Source organism: Chinchilla lanigera, unplaced genomic scaffold, assembly GCF_000276665.1.
Source record: "Chinchilla lanigera isolate Chin_1 unplaced genomic scaffold, ChiLan1.0 scaffold00092, whole genome shotgun sequence".
Lineage (NCBI taxonomy): Eukaryota > Metazoa > Chordata > Mammalia > Rodentia > Chinchillidae > Chinchilla > Chinchilla lanigera.
The window spans coordinates 6,195,407-6,209,833 of NW_004955493.1; the positions used below are offsets into that span (position 1 = coordinate 6,195,407).

A 14,427-nucleotide genomic window follows, 5' to 3' on the forward strand; every position below is an offset into this window, starting at 1 on the left:
GTAACTGAACACATGGGGTGCGTGCAGGATGCCCGCCTGCAAAGGCGTGGGAGTTCCATACCCTGCCCCTCACATCTGCCCTATCCATCTTCTCACCCGATGTTCAGAAGTACCCTGCACAACACCCTTGGTAATAAACCAGCAAGTGTGTCTCGCGAGAGCTGCGAGCCCTCTAGCAAATTAAACTCGGGGAGAAGGCTGTGGGAGCCCAGCGCACAGCCAGGCAGTCAGAACACAGGACAGCGAGCCGGGGCCTGCATCTGGCCCTGGACGGGGGTGGCAGGGACAATCCCGGGGGACTGGGTCCTCAACCTGTGGGATCTGATGCCGTCTCCAGGCAGTGTCAGAACTGAACTGAGCTTGAGGACATCCAACCGGTTTCGGATGCCCGCTTAACCGTGGGAAGAAAGCCCCTCCCAGTCCCAGCAGGGTGTCGGAGACATCTTGCACCTGAGCTTTTCTCCACAGCTGCAGGCCCAGAGAACGGCCACATACGGGGTGAGACTCACGGCATTAAGGTGTTTCTGCCTCACTCCCTTCCATCACAGAGCACTCGCCACGTCCCAACCACGCGACTTCCTCAGGCCGCTCGCTTCCTCCCTCCCGGGTGCCTGCTCTGCCGGCTCCACTCCCCTCACCAGTCCCCTTACAGCAGCACCCCGGCCCCAAGATACCGCCCAACAATCTCTCTTCCCAGGTCAGAGGTGAAGGGATTCCTCCCGTTCGTGGCAACAGCTGCTGTCTCCTTCTCATAAAATCCCGTGGAATGGGGGACACGGACTCTGCCGAGAAGCCACTTACACATCAATGAGGTCGGGTTTCAGCACCGACGGCACGGCAGTTTCAATGTTGTACAGTTTTATCTGAGATCCGTACAGAGTGACTTTGACCAACCTATGGGCAAAGAAGCAGGGGAGAAAGAACATTCAGCTTAGTGGCTCCAATGACGAGGTACCAACACTGACAGAGTCTCCCTTCGCCATGCACTAAATCCCTGACTTACGATCTTTCGAGCCGCAAACGTTCATGCGTGTACTGTGTAAGACTCGCTTTGCCAGTTCACAAATGAACCTGACTTACAAACAAGTCTCCCGGAACGGAACTCATTCATCAGTCAGGGACTCACTATACAAAAACAACCCTTCAATTTTATTCTAAGAAAATAATATGAAGATTTATACACAACTCATATATAACAAAGATTTATATATATTGACACTTACTAAAGCTTTATTTACACTGTCAAAAGTTTTAAAAGTATTGGGGCTAGGTGTGGTGGTGCACGCCTATAATCCTAGCATCTGGAAGGCTGAGGCAGGAGGATCATGGTGAGTTTGAGGCCAGCCTGGGCTGCATAAAGAGGTCAAGGTCAGCCTGAACTACACAGTAAGGCCCTAGTTCCAAAAAAAAAAACAAAAAACTTTTTAAACATTATAAATGTCAAAGAATGTAATATAATGTATTCAAAAAATTATGCTTAAAATACTTCAGAACAAATATTCAAGACATGAAATATGAAAAGGCCATAACTACTATATAGTATACTGATTTTTGTTTTTAAAATGTCTTAGCTGGGCATGGTGGCACACATCTGTAATCCCTGTACTTGGGAGGTCAAGGCAGGAGAAGCGAAGTTCAAAGCCAGCTTGGACTATACAGAGCAATCCACTGTCTTTAAAAAAAAAAAAAAAAAGACAGAGAGAGAAAGAGAAAGTGTATCTGTTAACAGAAAAAAATGCTAGAAGAATTTTTATCGAAATATGCTATTGGCCTCATTTGCTTTAGAGGTTGGTGGAGCACGTGATATAAGTAATCTCCCTCCACCTCATATTCTTATTTCCAAATTGTCTACAAGGAATATATAATAACTTTCTTTCACTATGCAGCACAAGCTGGCCTTGAACTTGCAGTGATCCTCCTGCCTCAGCCTCCTAAGTGCTGGGACTACAGGTGGGCACATAGACCTGGCTATAGGACCTTTCTATGTGAGAATTTAAAAATTACTTTTTATAAAGTAAAGCTTTCCTTTTGATAGTTTATCCTTAGGCTGACAAAATCTTTGTAAGGTTAAAATCAACTTGGAGCTGAGCATGGCAGCCCTCACCTGTAATCCTACATAGGAAGGCACTCAGGAAGCTAAGGCAGGATGACCCTGACTTCAAGTCCAACCTGGACTACACTGTGAGACCTTGTCTCAAAAAACTAAAACAAGCAAACAAAAATATTCCAAAACGAACATGGGCCAGATGCAGTAGCTCAGTGTTAGAACACTTGCCTAGCATGCATGAGGCCCTCGGCTGGATCCCAAGTACTGCAAAAATAAAAACAAAAACCCACGGAAAAACTAACTTGACTTTGACTGGGGATGTTGGGGATTGAACTCAGGGCCTCACACTGAGCCACACCCCTAGCCTTGCATCTCTGAAACAAGGTCTCACCAAGTTGTTTGTTTGGGCTGGCCCTGAACTTATCATCCTCCTGCCTCTACTCTGGGAGAGGCTGGGCTTACAGGTATGTATATGTCATGGTATCATTAAAATCATTTTTAAAAGGCAATGTTTCAGATGAATTGATATTTAATACAAAAAAATACAGCAAAATGTGTACTGCCAAATCTAGGTGGTAGGTATGTGTTTCGCCTGTACAATTCTCTCAGCTTTTCTGAGAATCTGAAAATGTTTACAGTCACGTGTAGGAAGAGAAAGAAGGGAGGAAGAATGTTTCTGAAACAAAAGTGGGGAATTTTAAAGGCCACATACCATTCTTTCAGGAGCAAGATACACAAAGGAACATTACACATGGTAACTAGTTCCATTAGGAAATGGGAAATGCCTCTCTCCTTGGGAAAGGCAACCTCTCTGAGTGAAGAGGAATCTGGCTTCGGGGCCCAGCCCACATGGAAACCTGGAAGCAGGCCAATCCACTGGGAACGCAGCAAACGCAGGCTGCCGGGGCCTGGCCACAGGTAGATTCTGCAGGTGCGAAGTGGGGTCTGGAAATCTGCCTCTCTGAGAAGCACCCAGGAGTGACGGTCTCTACTCTGGGAAATGCTCTTCTTGGACACCGGGAAAGAGGAGCTTTATTCCAAGTAGAAAACCAACACCACTCAGTGCAGAACGGTCAGAAAGAGGCACTTGGGGCGAGTCACAGAGGTGAGGGAAAGGAGCCATGTTCTTAATTTGGCTAGACCGTGCTGGTGATAACTAGGAATCAAAACAGTAGCTCTCAGTAAGCACCGTAACATCACCCAGCGCCTCACTCTTTAAGTCCTTCCACACTAGAATATGAACAGCTAACTCTGTCTCTTCATACATCTATGTCTGGCAGTCTTAACTTTAGGTTTGTTCTTCATAATCTGTAAATGAAATGAAAATCTTGCTAAGCACACTGGCAAGTAAGACCATGTAGCCAAACAAAGAGACTTTTCTCATACCTCAGTCTAAAAGCAGGCAGGGGCTGGGCATGGTGGCACATGCCTGTAATCGCAGCACTTGGGTGGCTGAGGCAGGAGGATTGTTCCAAGTTCAAGGGCAGCCTGGGCTACAAAGTGAGCTCAAGGCCAGTCTGAATTGCAAAGCGAGACCCTGTCTCGGGGCTGGGAATTTAGCTCAAGGTCATGAGTTTGATTACCGGTACCGGCAAGAAAAAAAAAAAAAAGAAAAAAACAACTGAGACCCTGTCTCAAAAAGGAAGAAGAAAAAAAAAAAAAAAATCGCAGGCAAATTACCGCACTTGCTGACCAAAGCAGCACAGAAGCATGTATATCTACGGACTTAGAAAACAGTGACTTGGGAGCTCCGGCTGAGATGACTGACAGATCTATATACCGTGACCAGTACATTCAAAAAATGGACACCTTACACATTTCAATCAGAAAGATGTGCCCTATCCCTCCTACACTAACCTCAGCACAAACACGCCTCCTGTGAGTCGAAGAGGAAAACCAGGCTCTCAAAACAGAAATTCTGTAGTTTGCAATGAGCCTGGCACTTGAACTCAGGAAACCAGGTAAAACCCACAGACTCCTCGTCACAAACCACGCGAGCTCCGCGTGTGCTTCTCGGCTCTGAGCCACAACGTCGCTCAACAGTAAAATGCCCAGGACTGGTCTCCCAAAGTAGGAAATGAAGGAAGAAAAAAATGCAAAAACACTTTTGCAAATTTCTTACTATTCGATGTGGTTTTCATTACTAATTTTGCCTGTTAAGGGATTAAAAATTCTTAGGTGGAGAGGCAGCTTGGTGGTAGAGCACTTGCACAGCAAGTAAGGCCCTGGGTTCAATCTCCAACCCCACCAAAAAAAAAAAACGTAGTTATCTCTGCTTTTAAGCTAACGCGTGACAGGTAAAGGAAACTCTGGAAGGCATGTAAGTGCACTCCCGAGGCTCAGTCTCCCTGTGTCGCCGGGGAAAAGGCCACCGTGCCAATGACGGTATCAGGTGTCTGAGCTTCAAGTTGGACCCACAGCGAACCGGTTTACCAACTACCTTGAAATGAGCTCAATCTCCAATCACTTACGTCTGACTCCAGGGTACCGCGGAGGAGGAGGGAGCCTGGGAGAGCAGATGTTCCCCAACAGGGGCACTGCAGATGTGCCGGGCCACACTTCGTCTGAAGGAGCCAAGGGAAAGTCCTGAAAGGAGCCTGGTGGGGAAAGGCTGGAACCGCTCTCAACCCAGGCCTGGAGGCTGCCCGATTCACCTCCTCAGCACCCTAATGGGGCTGGGCAAACCACAAAAGCCCCCACACTTCTGGCACTTGGCTGGCTACTTGGCTAGTGACGTTGTGTCCCTATCGTAGGGCTTTCTTAATGCTGCTTTACCCTAAGAGGAAAAAAAAATACAGGCAGACTTCACCTCATTTCTCCCAAGACCAATACTGTCTACCTACAAGACAAGATCATGAATGAAGTAACACTTGGATCTATTCAGTTTTGTGATGTGCTAGTACTGTGCTGAGTACCTCACCTGTAACTCCCACAGTAAACCTACAAGAAATGACTTCCACTCCATGCAACAGACGAAGGACCTGAAGTTCAGAGAGGTTAACAGCCATCCCGTCCATGTTAGCTTGGACGTGGCAGAGCTGGCAATAACGTGCAGCTCCGCTAACAAGGAGATGAAGCTGAGCTCCGAAGGAACGGATCCATAGCGTGACAGCCGGCCTACCTCTCCACGACCGTGAAGGCATCATTGAACCTTGCGGCAAACACATCTCCGATGAAGTACTCGGCGAGGCGGCCCACGGCCTGCAGCAGGGAGCTCAAGTCTCTCAGGGAGCAGTGCAAGCGCCGGCAGTCATTCTCCGCAGTGATGTTCAGCCTGTGCCCTGGAATACAACAGCCAGCCAGTTTCTCACAGAACACACTTCTGTGACTGCAGGTAGCAGCTCATCCCGACAGGACGTGCAGGGCATCCTGCTTCCTCTCCAAACAAAGGAAGGCACAGGGTGCTTCTCAGTACCAAGTCAAACGGGCCAGCCTCCACCCACAGCTATGCCCACATGTGCCCCCGGGCCTGGGAGGACGAGTCAGCCAGCCAGAGGAGCCCCTGAGCTGAATCGTCTGGATTCTCAGAAGGTACTGACATCCCAATTTTACACACACAGTGCCCCCAGGGCACCTGTCCGACACGGTCCTATTTCCAGGACACAGCTGGTAGTCTAGCCTAGATCTCTGACCAGCAGCCTGCTGGCCCTGCTAGAGCAGGGGTGCATCCCATTGCACCCTGGGCTCCCGGGTGGCACAGCGTAGGGTAAAAGGTGACGACTGCGGTTCAGAGACACAGTCCCTGCTGCACGCAGCTCTGTGCCCCACTGAACCCTTTCAGACCTCACCTCGAGGGTGCGGGTGGGGAAGGTGGTGCTCCTCGTTCACTGTTTCAAGGGCTAAATCGCAGGCACTAAAAACCCTATGAACTATAAGACATTACAGTCACACTGTAAACTATACAGAGCTAGTGACTTTCTAAGGCCTTAAACTTTCTTCATTTTTAGCATCTATTCAAACCTAGCAAGGAGGCTAAGATGACAGACCAAAACATCTTTAATTCAGTCCTCACTTCCTTGGCCTCCGGATCCCTTTCCTTACCAATGTCCAGCCGGAGACCTCTGAGCCCGACAGGTGCGCCTTACCTCCTCAGAAGGTCTGAAAGCACCACCCGCCACCGCCGAGCTCTAGGCACTTACAGTCCCACCACTGCCTTAGCACTCTTCAAATCTGCTCCCTCCCTCGGCCACTTCAGCCCTTAACACCCGCCGTCTCCAGCCCTCCTCCCCGGGGCTCCACAACCATGGACAAGCCTGCTCCTCGGGCACTCTGAAATCCCCCGGGACGGACTAGGCCCCGTCGCCAGCAGGACACCTGGTACACAGTGAGTGAGCATAAATGTGTGAGCAATTTCAATACAATAGAACAGATGGCCAACTAGAGCAGGTCAGGGCGTCCCCAGGAGCGTGATCTTCTGAAACAGTCCCTTTTAGTGCTTCAAGGTGAATACAGGAAAGCAGCATCTCTGGACAGGAGCCCAGCAAGGGTGAACCCCACAGGGCAAGTGGCAGATGAAGCACGGGCCAGATGCCTCAGACCCCACGCCAACTTCCAAGCAGTAAGGCCAGCGACAGTACCGTGACGGCACCAAGGAAAACGGGGGCCTGACAAGGGGAACGCCTTGGCCAGGGTACTGTCACAGGGGTTCACATTCCAAGAAAAAGCGAACAAAACAAGGAGCAACCTGAGGAAAGGCCTACGAGGAGAGAGCCAACCCTGCCCCAAATCGCCTCCCCCGCCTCCACAGGGACAGCAGTGTCGGTGCAGTTAAGCAGAGGCCGGGCTGCAGCCACCCTGAGAAGCCTGTGAGTGGTGGCGAAGGAGAGCCAGGCCGCTCCTCCAGCCACAGCAAGGCAGCCCAGATGACAAACAGAACCGACAGGTATTTTTGGTCATGTTTTCTCGTAAGCAACACGCTCTCGTCAGGGCCAAGAGATGGCCCTCATCCCCCAGTTCAACTAAAGCACCACGATGGCACACAATCTGAAGGGCGACGGGATTTTCAGGATTACAACCGTGTAACCAACTCCCAAGGTCAATTTCTGAAAGCGAACATACGGGTAGTATCGGCCCGAAACAGGCGGGGCCAGCCTGTGCTTCAAAGAGCAACTTGGGAAGGTTCCTGACAGCTTTAGGAGCCGTCTCCCTCACGCCCACCTTCACGCCGATCAGATCTCTGCTGGTCGCTGGTCCTCACCTTACTAACTGGACTTAACGTCCTGAACCAGGCGTCATTAGTTTAGGTACACAAGGGAAAGACTTAGTTTTAGGTATACGAAGGAAATACTCTGCTTCCTTTAAAAACTAAACCAACACTCTGCCTTACGTCCAGTCTCCACCTGAGCGTGGTCCTCAGTAGCCGGTTACGGGGCAGCTTAAACCTTCGCCTGACAAAGCCCTGCCCCTTCCCCCTGCCTAGCATCTCCCCGCCACCCCTGGCCCGTCAGTCTCCTCTGGAACACCTCACCCCAGGGAGCGCAGTGTCTCTTGAGAGACACCTCCATCTTCACACTACATGGTCAAAAACACAGGGAAGATATGTCTCCCTGTCATTCCTCACTGTCCCTGGGCCAGCCTCGAGAGCAGACACAAAACAAGACAAAGCCTGCCAACAGACGAGCGGAGGCAGACGGGACTTACTCTAAACCCCTCTGGGCTTAAACATAGTCCCGGTCCCTCCATCTCCCATTAACCTCCATCTGCGAATGCTTCCACCCTGATCACCCCTCTAACCTCTCCTCATTTGTCAGCGAAGCTCAGCAGCTAGGCAGGAAAACAACTCCGAAGCGCTGTGTGTTTTCACCTGTTGGCGGGGACCATGTGAAACTACTGCTCTCTGACCCCTTCTGAACGAGCTAAGCCGTGATCCCACACAGGGCAGCTCAGCACACGTGGGCCACGGCAAGGCCCAGTCAATCAACGCTGCGGATGGCTCGTTCCTGTTCTGTCTGAAAGGCAGACACACAGGCAGGAGGGGCCCCATCGAACGCTCCCTGCTTCCTGTTCCCTCCAACCTAGAAACCTTCCACTTCGCCCGCCACGGAATCACACAAGGCACCAACTGAACGGGGGAGGGAGTGTGTGTGTGTATGTGTGTTGGAATCACACAAGGCATCAACTAAATGGGGGGGAGGGGCGGTGGGCGGTGGTGTGTGTGTGTGTGTGTGTGTGTGTGTGTGTGTGTGTGTGTGTGTGTGTGTCTCTACTGACATTTCCTTCTCTTTAGCTAAGGCTTAGACTTCCCCCCAAAGCACAGCACATCTATAAAGTAGAACTTTTCAGATGAAAATGTTGCTATGTACAGGTTTGGAGAGACTTTGAAAATATCCCATCTTCCGTAAATGTGCTCTAAAATACGCAAAGGAAAGCTCTCTGCCAAACCCCTGCCTGGGCAGGTGAGGGCAGAAGGCAGAAGTACGAAAGCTAGCTTGAGGCTTTCTACTCTGAGACAATGAATAAATTATACGTGAATCCAAGCAGAACAAAGGACAGAAGTCTAAAAATCTTAAACATTGTAACTAAAACAATCCTGTGGGCAAGAAAGCTGGCAGGGCTAAGCAGAAAAGTTAAAGGGGTTACAAAGCACAGGGGGAGACCTCAGTGAGGGCAGCGGAGGCCAAATACATGGAGGCTCTGAGGGGAAAAGCTTCCTTACCCTCCAACACCATCAAGACAGTGCAAGCAAGAGCTGACCTGCGGGGGGCGCCAAAGGCTCTGAACAACTGGTGCGCAACATGGACACTACAGGTCTCGTCTGGGCTTTTCTGAGGAAGTGGCTGCAAGATTAGTGGCAGCAGAGGAAACAGTAACCGCACCAAATCTTCTGAATCTGAACGCTCTACAAAATTTCAAGATAAGAGGGATAGGTGCTTCTGAGCTTGGTAACAACCCTGTAGTTTTACTGCTGGTCAAAATGTACACCCAATTATCATAAATGATGACACACTACAGGAGGAGAACTGCAGCCGGCTCCCACCTACAAGGGTAACAGAGGAGACGCGAGAACTAAAGCAGGTCTAGTAGGTCTAGAATACAAATGAAAGGAGGGGACCACAATCTAGCACAAGAAAAGGAAACAGGATTCCTGCTAAGAGGCAGTAAGGTTGGCCAATTCAGCAAGGAGGGGGCAAATGGCCATGGGAACCAGGGAACAAACTATTCCATAATTCCTACGTTTTAACAGCCTCTGCACTGGAAACTTGGCCTCTGAGCCACTAAGGCATGAAGGAATGCTTTGTGATGGGGAAGAAAGCTCGTTCTGAAATGGAAAGTATGTGTCTCTCTGGCACGAGATGTTTGGCCACCAGAGTGTGCACCAAGGGTCAGCAGTGAGGATGAGACCTGCACACGATCTGGAGGCGTCAAGGGCTCTGTGAAACTGCCAGTAAATGTGCTTCCCTGAGTATGAGAATATGATGCTTGACTTCGGGGGAAATAAATCAGATCACCCTTCTGAGAGAGAGAGACCTCTGAAGTATCAGCTGGCTCAGAAAAAAGCTTCAAACTTAATGCAAAATTTTATCTAAAAACAGACTCAATTTAATGTTTAAAAAAAAAAAAAACTACAACACTAAGTAGGAAACATAAGAGGTGATTTCAAGCTCCACTTTTTTCCCCTTAGTGCCGGGCCAGGACCGAAGCCAGGGCCTCTGCACTGAGATACATCCCCAGCCCTTTTTGTTTGTTTTGCTGTTAGCTGGAGTGGGGGGTGCTTTGGTTTCAGTCCTTTTTTACTTGCGACGAAGTCTCACACTGAGTTCCCAGGTTGGGATCAAAGGCAGGCTCTCTCTGCCTCAACCTTCCAGTGTGCTGGGATTACAGGTATCTGCTGCCATGACAGGCTTTAAAAAAAAAAAACAATCAAGTCTTTAGGGTGACAGTACATTCTAATCTGAGTAACGGCCCAGAGGGAGAGACTACTGGACATGACTATTCCAAAGCATGCACTGTGGAAACATCTGTAGCATCTGTACAGAGTCAGATGACTTTTATTAGTGTTGGTAACTTCTCTTACAGGCATGTCTGTTTTGAAAACTGCCTTTTAGATTTCTCTGTAAACTGTGCTTACCCTGTCCACAGAGCCCGAGCCTAGACGTGGGCATGCCAGGTCCCATCAATCTCCTGGGGCCCACTGGAGTATTTAGAGGCTAATACAGTCATGGAAATAAGCCGTCAGGAGCCCGAGAAGGATCGCTTCTCGGCCTTTTGGCTAAGATCAAGTGTAGGAGCCCGAGAAGGGCAGCCTCAGACAGAGCCTCCCGCGGAGGCCCTGCCATGAATAACAAGCCGGCCGAAAACGGAGCTACACTCTACGCAGCTCGGTGCCAAGCTGAAACAGCCCTGACCCAGCAGAGGGGCTGCCGGCCAGGCCTGGTGTAACTCCTGAAAAACCAAAAGGGCACGGAGGAACGTCGGGGCAGGGAGAACATGCGGAACTTTAAGACCCCTGTGTTCTGAGCTAGCAAAAATGAACAGCAGTTACAACTTATCTGTATCACTCTCAACATTCTACCATTGCGGGGACCAACAGCTATGTGATCTGGGCTAAGTGGACGTTTCGGAACATCACTGTCCCCTTCCGGAAGAGAGTAACTAGTAATAGCGCACCTCCAGGAAGCTAATTAATAACACAGTAATAACACACTGCCTGGCATACAGTGAGCGCCATATAAAGGAGGCTATTATAACTACCAAAATAACAAAAAATGCTGGCCCTAAACCCCAAGCAGACGAAAGAGCCAACAGTGGCCAAAAGCCTTTCCAGCCAAAGGCCTTTCGCAGTGGGAGAGGCAGGGGGCCAAGTTCCAGCTGCTCTGCGGTTGCTCCCCTGTCCTGACCCTGTAAGCCAGAGACGGAGCACATCACAGGAAAGCCCAAGTCAGTCCCTTCCAGCAGATCTGCTTTTTAAAGGGCAGAAGGAAACAGTCTAGTGTTTTTAGTAAACCTCACCTCTTTGGTCCAGACTAACTTCTTCTGCAAATACTTCTTTGGAACACAATGTCGTAACTTCATGTTTTACCTCCTTAACTACTTTAATTATGAGTTTTTAAAAAACTGCTCCGTTTAAAACTGGAAAATCTGGGCATGGTGGGATACACCGGCAATCCCAACACTCTGAAAGCCTGAGACAAGAGGATTGCCGTGAGTTAGAGGCCAGCCTGGGCTACATAGTGAGTTTAAGGCCAGCCCGAATGACATAGTGAGAACTTGTCTCAAAAAAAAAAAAAAAAGTGGAGAGAGATTGGGAAGAGGGAGATTGCATTGGAAAAATCACATTATGACAGCAAAGTTGGCAGGAATTAACTCTCAGTCTGATTTTTTTAAAAAAATATTTGGTTAATAGAACATAAAAATGAGTTTACCTGAGCCTGAAGTAACTACAAACTGCTGTAATCCCAAATAAACTTCTAAATTGTCCTGGAGAACAGGGAACTGAAAACAAAGAAACAAAGTTTAAAAAAAAATAAATCACAAATGCCAGTTTTAATGGCATTTTAACATTAGAACTAAGTACCTATGGGGAGAAAGGCAGAATTAAAATTTTTTCTCCAAAAATCTTTACAAGCAGCTAAGAAAAAGTGATTCCTCTTCAGTGTCCCCTGCCAAAAATTTCTACAGCTGAAACTACCAATTACAATACAGAATAGAAAAAAAAAAGCATATCAGTTTGATTTTTTTAAAGCAAAGCAAAAGATACTAAGGTATGACTTATATTCCTAAAAGAAACTACCAGGTCACCAAGTAGTCTATACTTTCCACAGCTGTGAGATGGGCCCATATCTTCCTTCAAGTATAAGAGAAAGGCTGGTGGCACATGTCTGTAATCCCAGCACTTGGGAGGCTGAGGCAGGAGGATTGTTTTGAGTTCAAGACCAGCCTGGGCTACAAAGTGAGCTCAAGGCCAGCCTGAACTGGATAATGAGACCCTGTCTCAAAAAAACCAAAAAAAAAAAAGTACAAGGGAAGCTCTGTCCTTAAAGGAAGTGCCGGGTTTGCCCGGGGAAAGCATATAATAAAGTAAAAAGATGGGCCAAACTCTTTGGAAGCCAGTTTCCCATGTCTATGAAGCAGATAGGACTGCAGAACCAGAGCTGGATCTTTCCTTATAAAGTTGCTACATTCACTGTTAAAATAAAAAGGAAACTCAAGTGGGGGTGGAGGCACATGCCTCTAATCCCAGCACTCTAGGCTGAGGCAGGAAGATCAAAAGTTTCAGGCCAGCCCGAACAACTTAGCAAGAACCTGTCTCAAAATTTAAAGCAAAACAAAATTTTAAGAGAGGCTAGAGACGTAGCTCAGTGTGATGGCCCTGGGTTCAGCTGCCGGTACCCAGAGGGGAGGGAAAACTTGTATGTGTCCCCTTAGACGTGCCTAAGAGAGGCACATGCAAAGTAAAAGGGTGCTTTTAGAATTTCATATTTTATCCAATTTTATTATATTTTAAACAAGGCTTCCAAAGTTCACTTAAAATAGTTTGTGAAAACATTAATATTTCTTAAATTTGAGCTGAGGGTCCGTTAAGGGAATTATGCTTCTCTGTTAAAAAAATTTTTTTCTAAGGAGAGAGGGGTGGTGAGAGAGAAGCACAAAAAGCCATGCTACAGGTACAGGAAGCGACTGAGAGCCCCCATCCCCGTCAAAGCGCAGGTTACCAGGGTCGAGAAGGCGTGCGTAGGCAGGAGCTCCATCACTCTGGCCACGACCTCCAAGCTCTGGCGTAAGTACCGCTGCCACTCTGTCTGCTGCTGCGAGAAAACAAAGAAATCAGCTCTCCCGCCCAGGCCGAAGCATCCTGTCATCTTCCCTGCAGCTTCCCCTAAGCTTCCAGTCCACACTTGGACGTAAGACTCAAGAAATGGAAAATGATGGAACTGGGTTATTTGGTACTTTTAAAAGATAAGCCAGAAACTCTTGGGTGTTTACTTCAATAATTAATTTCATGACAATCTATTTCCTTAGAAGGCAAACAATTCACATAAAAAAATTCACTTTTCCCCCCATGGGTCCCAGGTTTACAGAGGTCAAAAGCACCTGTGAACGGTCTGCATGCCCTTTGCTCTGTCCATCTACAGGAATCAGTCACTGATCACCATCTGACACGGTCCACTACCGTGACCGTGTACGTGCACACACATCTCATCGCAGCAGTGACACTGCAGGTGTGGGCCACCGACTGGCAGCGTCAGCACCCCTGGGGGCCTGGAGCAGCGCGCTCTGCGGCCCCTGCCCCAGCCCGCCACAATCAGCATCTACCATAACAAGCTACGTAAGAGATTCTTATCCAAACTAAAGGTTAAGAAGCACCACTCTAAATCAGAGTTAATAAGAGGTGAAGCTGCAGTTCACCAAGCACCCACACGATGTCCCCGGCGTGCGGCAGTCCTTCCTCACCGGGTGGCTCCTCTAACTGTCAGAGCCGTTGGGTCCCTTTGGGCAGGCGAGGGAATTAACCCTCAGAGAAACTCAACACTCAGACCGCCAACTCCTCTGAGCTCCAGGCTGTCACAACTGAAATCCAGGACAACAGGGCCCAAGCGCATGCTGCCCCCATAACCCAGCGTGGCTGTCCTTCCGACCCTGACCTTGCCACGTCACGGTCATTTCAGGAACAGCAGCAGTTACTTGAAGATCTTGAAGGGTCTAGTGGTTAAGGAAAAGGAGCCCTAGAGCTGTGATCTTCCAAACACTTTCCTTACTGACCACTTACCGGTCCACTTATTTAAATACAGGATGACCAAAACTTGCATCGTTTGTGAATTTTTACGGTAACAGGAAATAGAAAAACAAACTTATCAAATGGATTCAGTACAAGACTGCTGAACTCACACCTGCCCGGGCAGCACCGGAGCGGCGCTCGGTGTAAACTGTGAAGCGGTTCATGCTGGGCGCGCACCAGCGTCAACTGCACTCAGCGACAGCTTACGCTGGAGGCGCCGGCACGCGGTAATCCCAGCGCTCTGGGAGGCTGCGGCGGGAGCCCAGCTGGGGCCCACCCAGGGCAGCTTAGTGACTGGGATCCAGCCTCGTAAAAAAAAATTTTTTAAGATAGACTGGGGATGTAGCTCAGTGAGAAGGTCCTGGGTTCAATCCTGAGAACCATAAAAAAATCAGTTTACAAAATATACTCAGGACAGACTTCCTCTCATTGTAGCCTCAGCACTGAAATACCTCCTCAACTATTTCCACCAAGAGGTTCTCTGCTGCCCAGAGCAGAGCGCGGAGGCAGAAAGGTGCCACGGAGAAGGAGCGGGAAGGGTACAGAGATCTACTAACCCACTCTTCCCTGCGTATCTGGTTTCTCTACTTAGATTTTTAGTCCACAAAGACACAAATGCTTTTTTTTCGGTCAGTGAGACAAAACAGTCCACTAGGACATAAAA

The 14,427-nt window shown here is 48.8% G+C and overlaps 1 protein-coding gene across 5 annotated transcripts in view; it reads right to left on the reverse strand.

Moving 5' to 3' along the window:
* Xpo6 (exportin 6) overlaps window positions 1–14,427 on the reverse strand; it is a 92,410-nt gene that overhangs the window by 22,547 nt on the left and 55,436 nt on the right. For 4 of the 5 annotated variants that reach the window (XM_005405146.1, XM_005405149.2, XM_013504863.1 and 1 more), the window contains 4 exons: window positions 12,700–12,792; window positions 11,410–11,479; window positions 5,169–5,328; window positions 802–894 (listed from right to left, as the gene is read on the reverse strand). In XM_005405146.1, the coding sequence (XP_005405203.1) occupies window positions 802–894; window positions 5,169–5,328; window positions 11,410–11,479; window positions 12,700–12,792 (416 nt within the window). The remainder of the gene's footprint in view (window positions 1–801; window positions 895–5,168; window positions 5,329–11,409; window positions 11,480–12,699; window positions 12,793–14,427) is intronic. The other variant, XM_005405147.1, reaches the window with a different exon arrangement.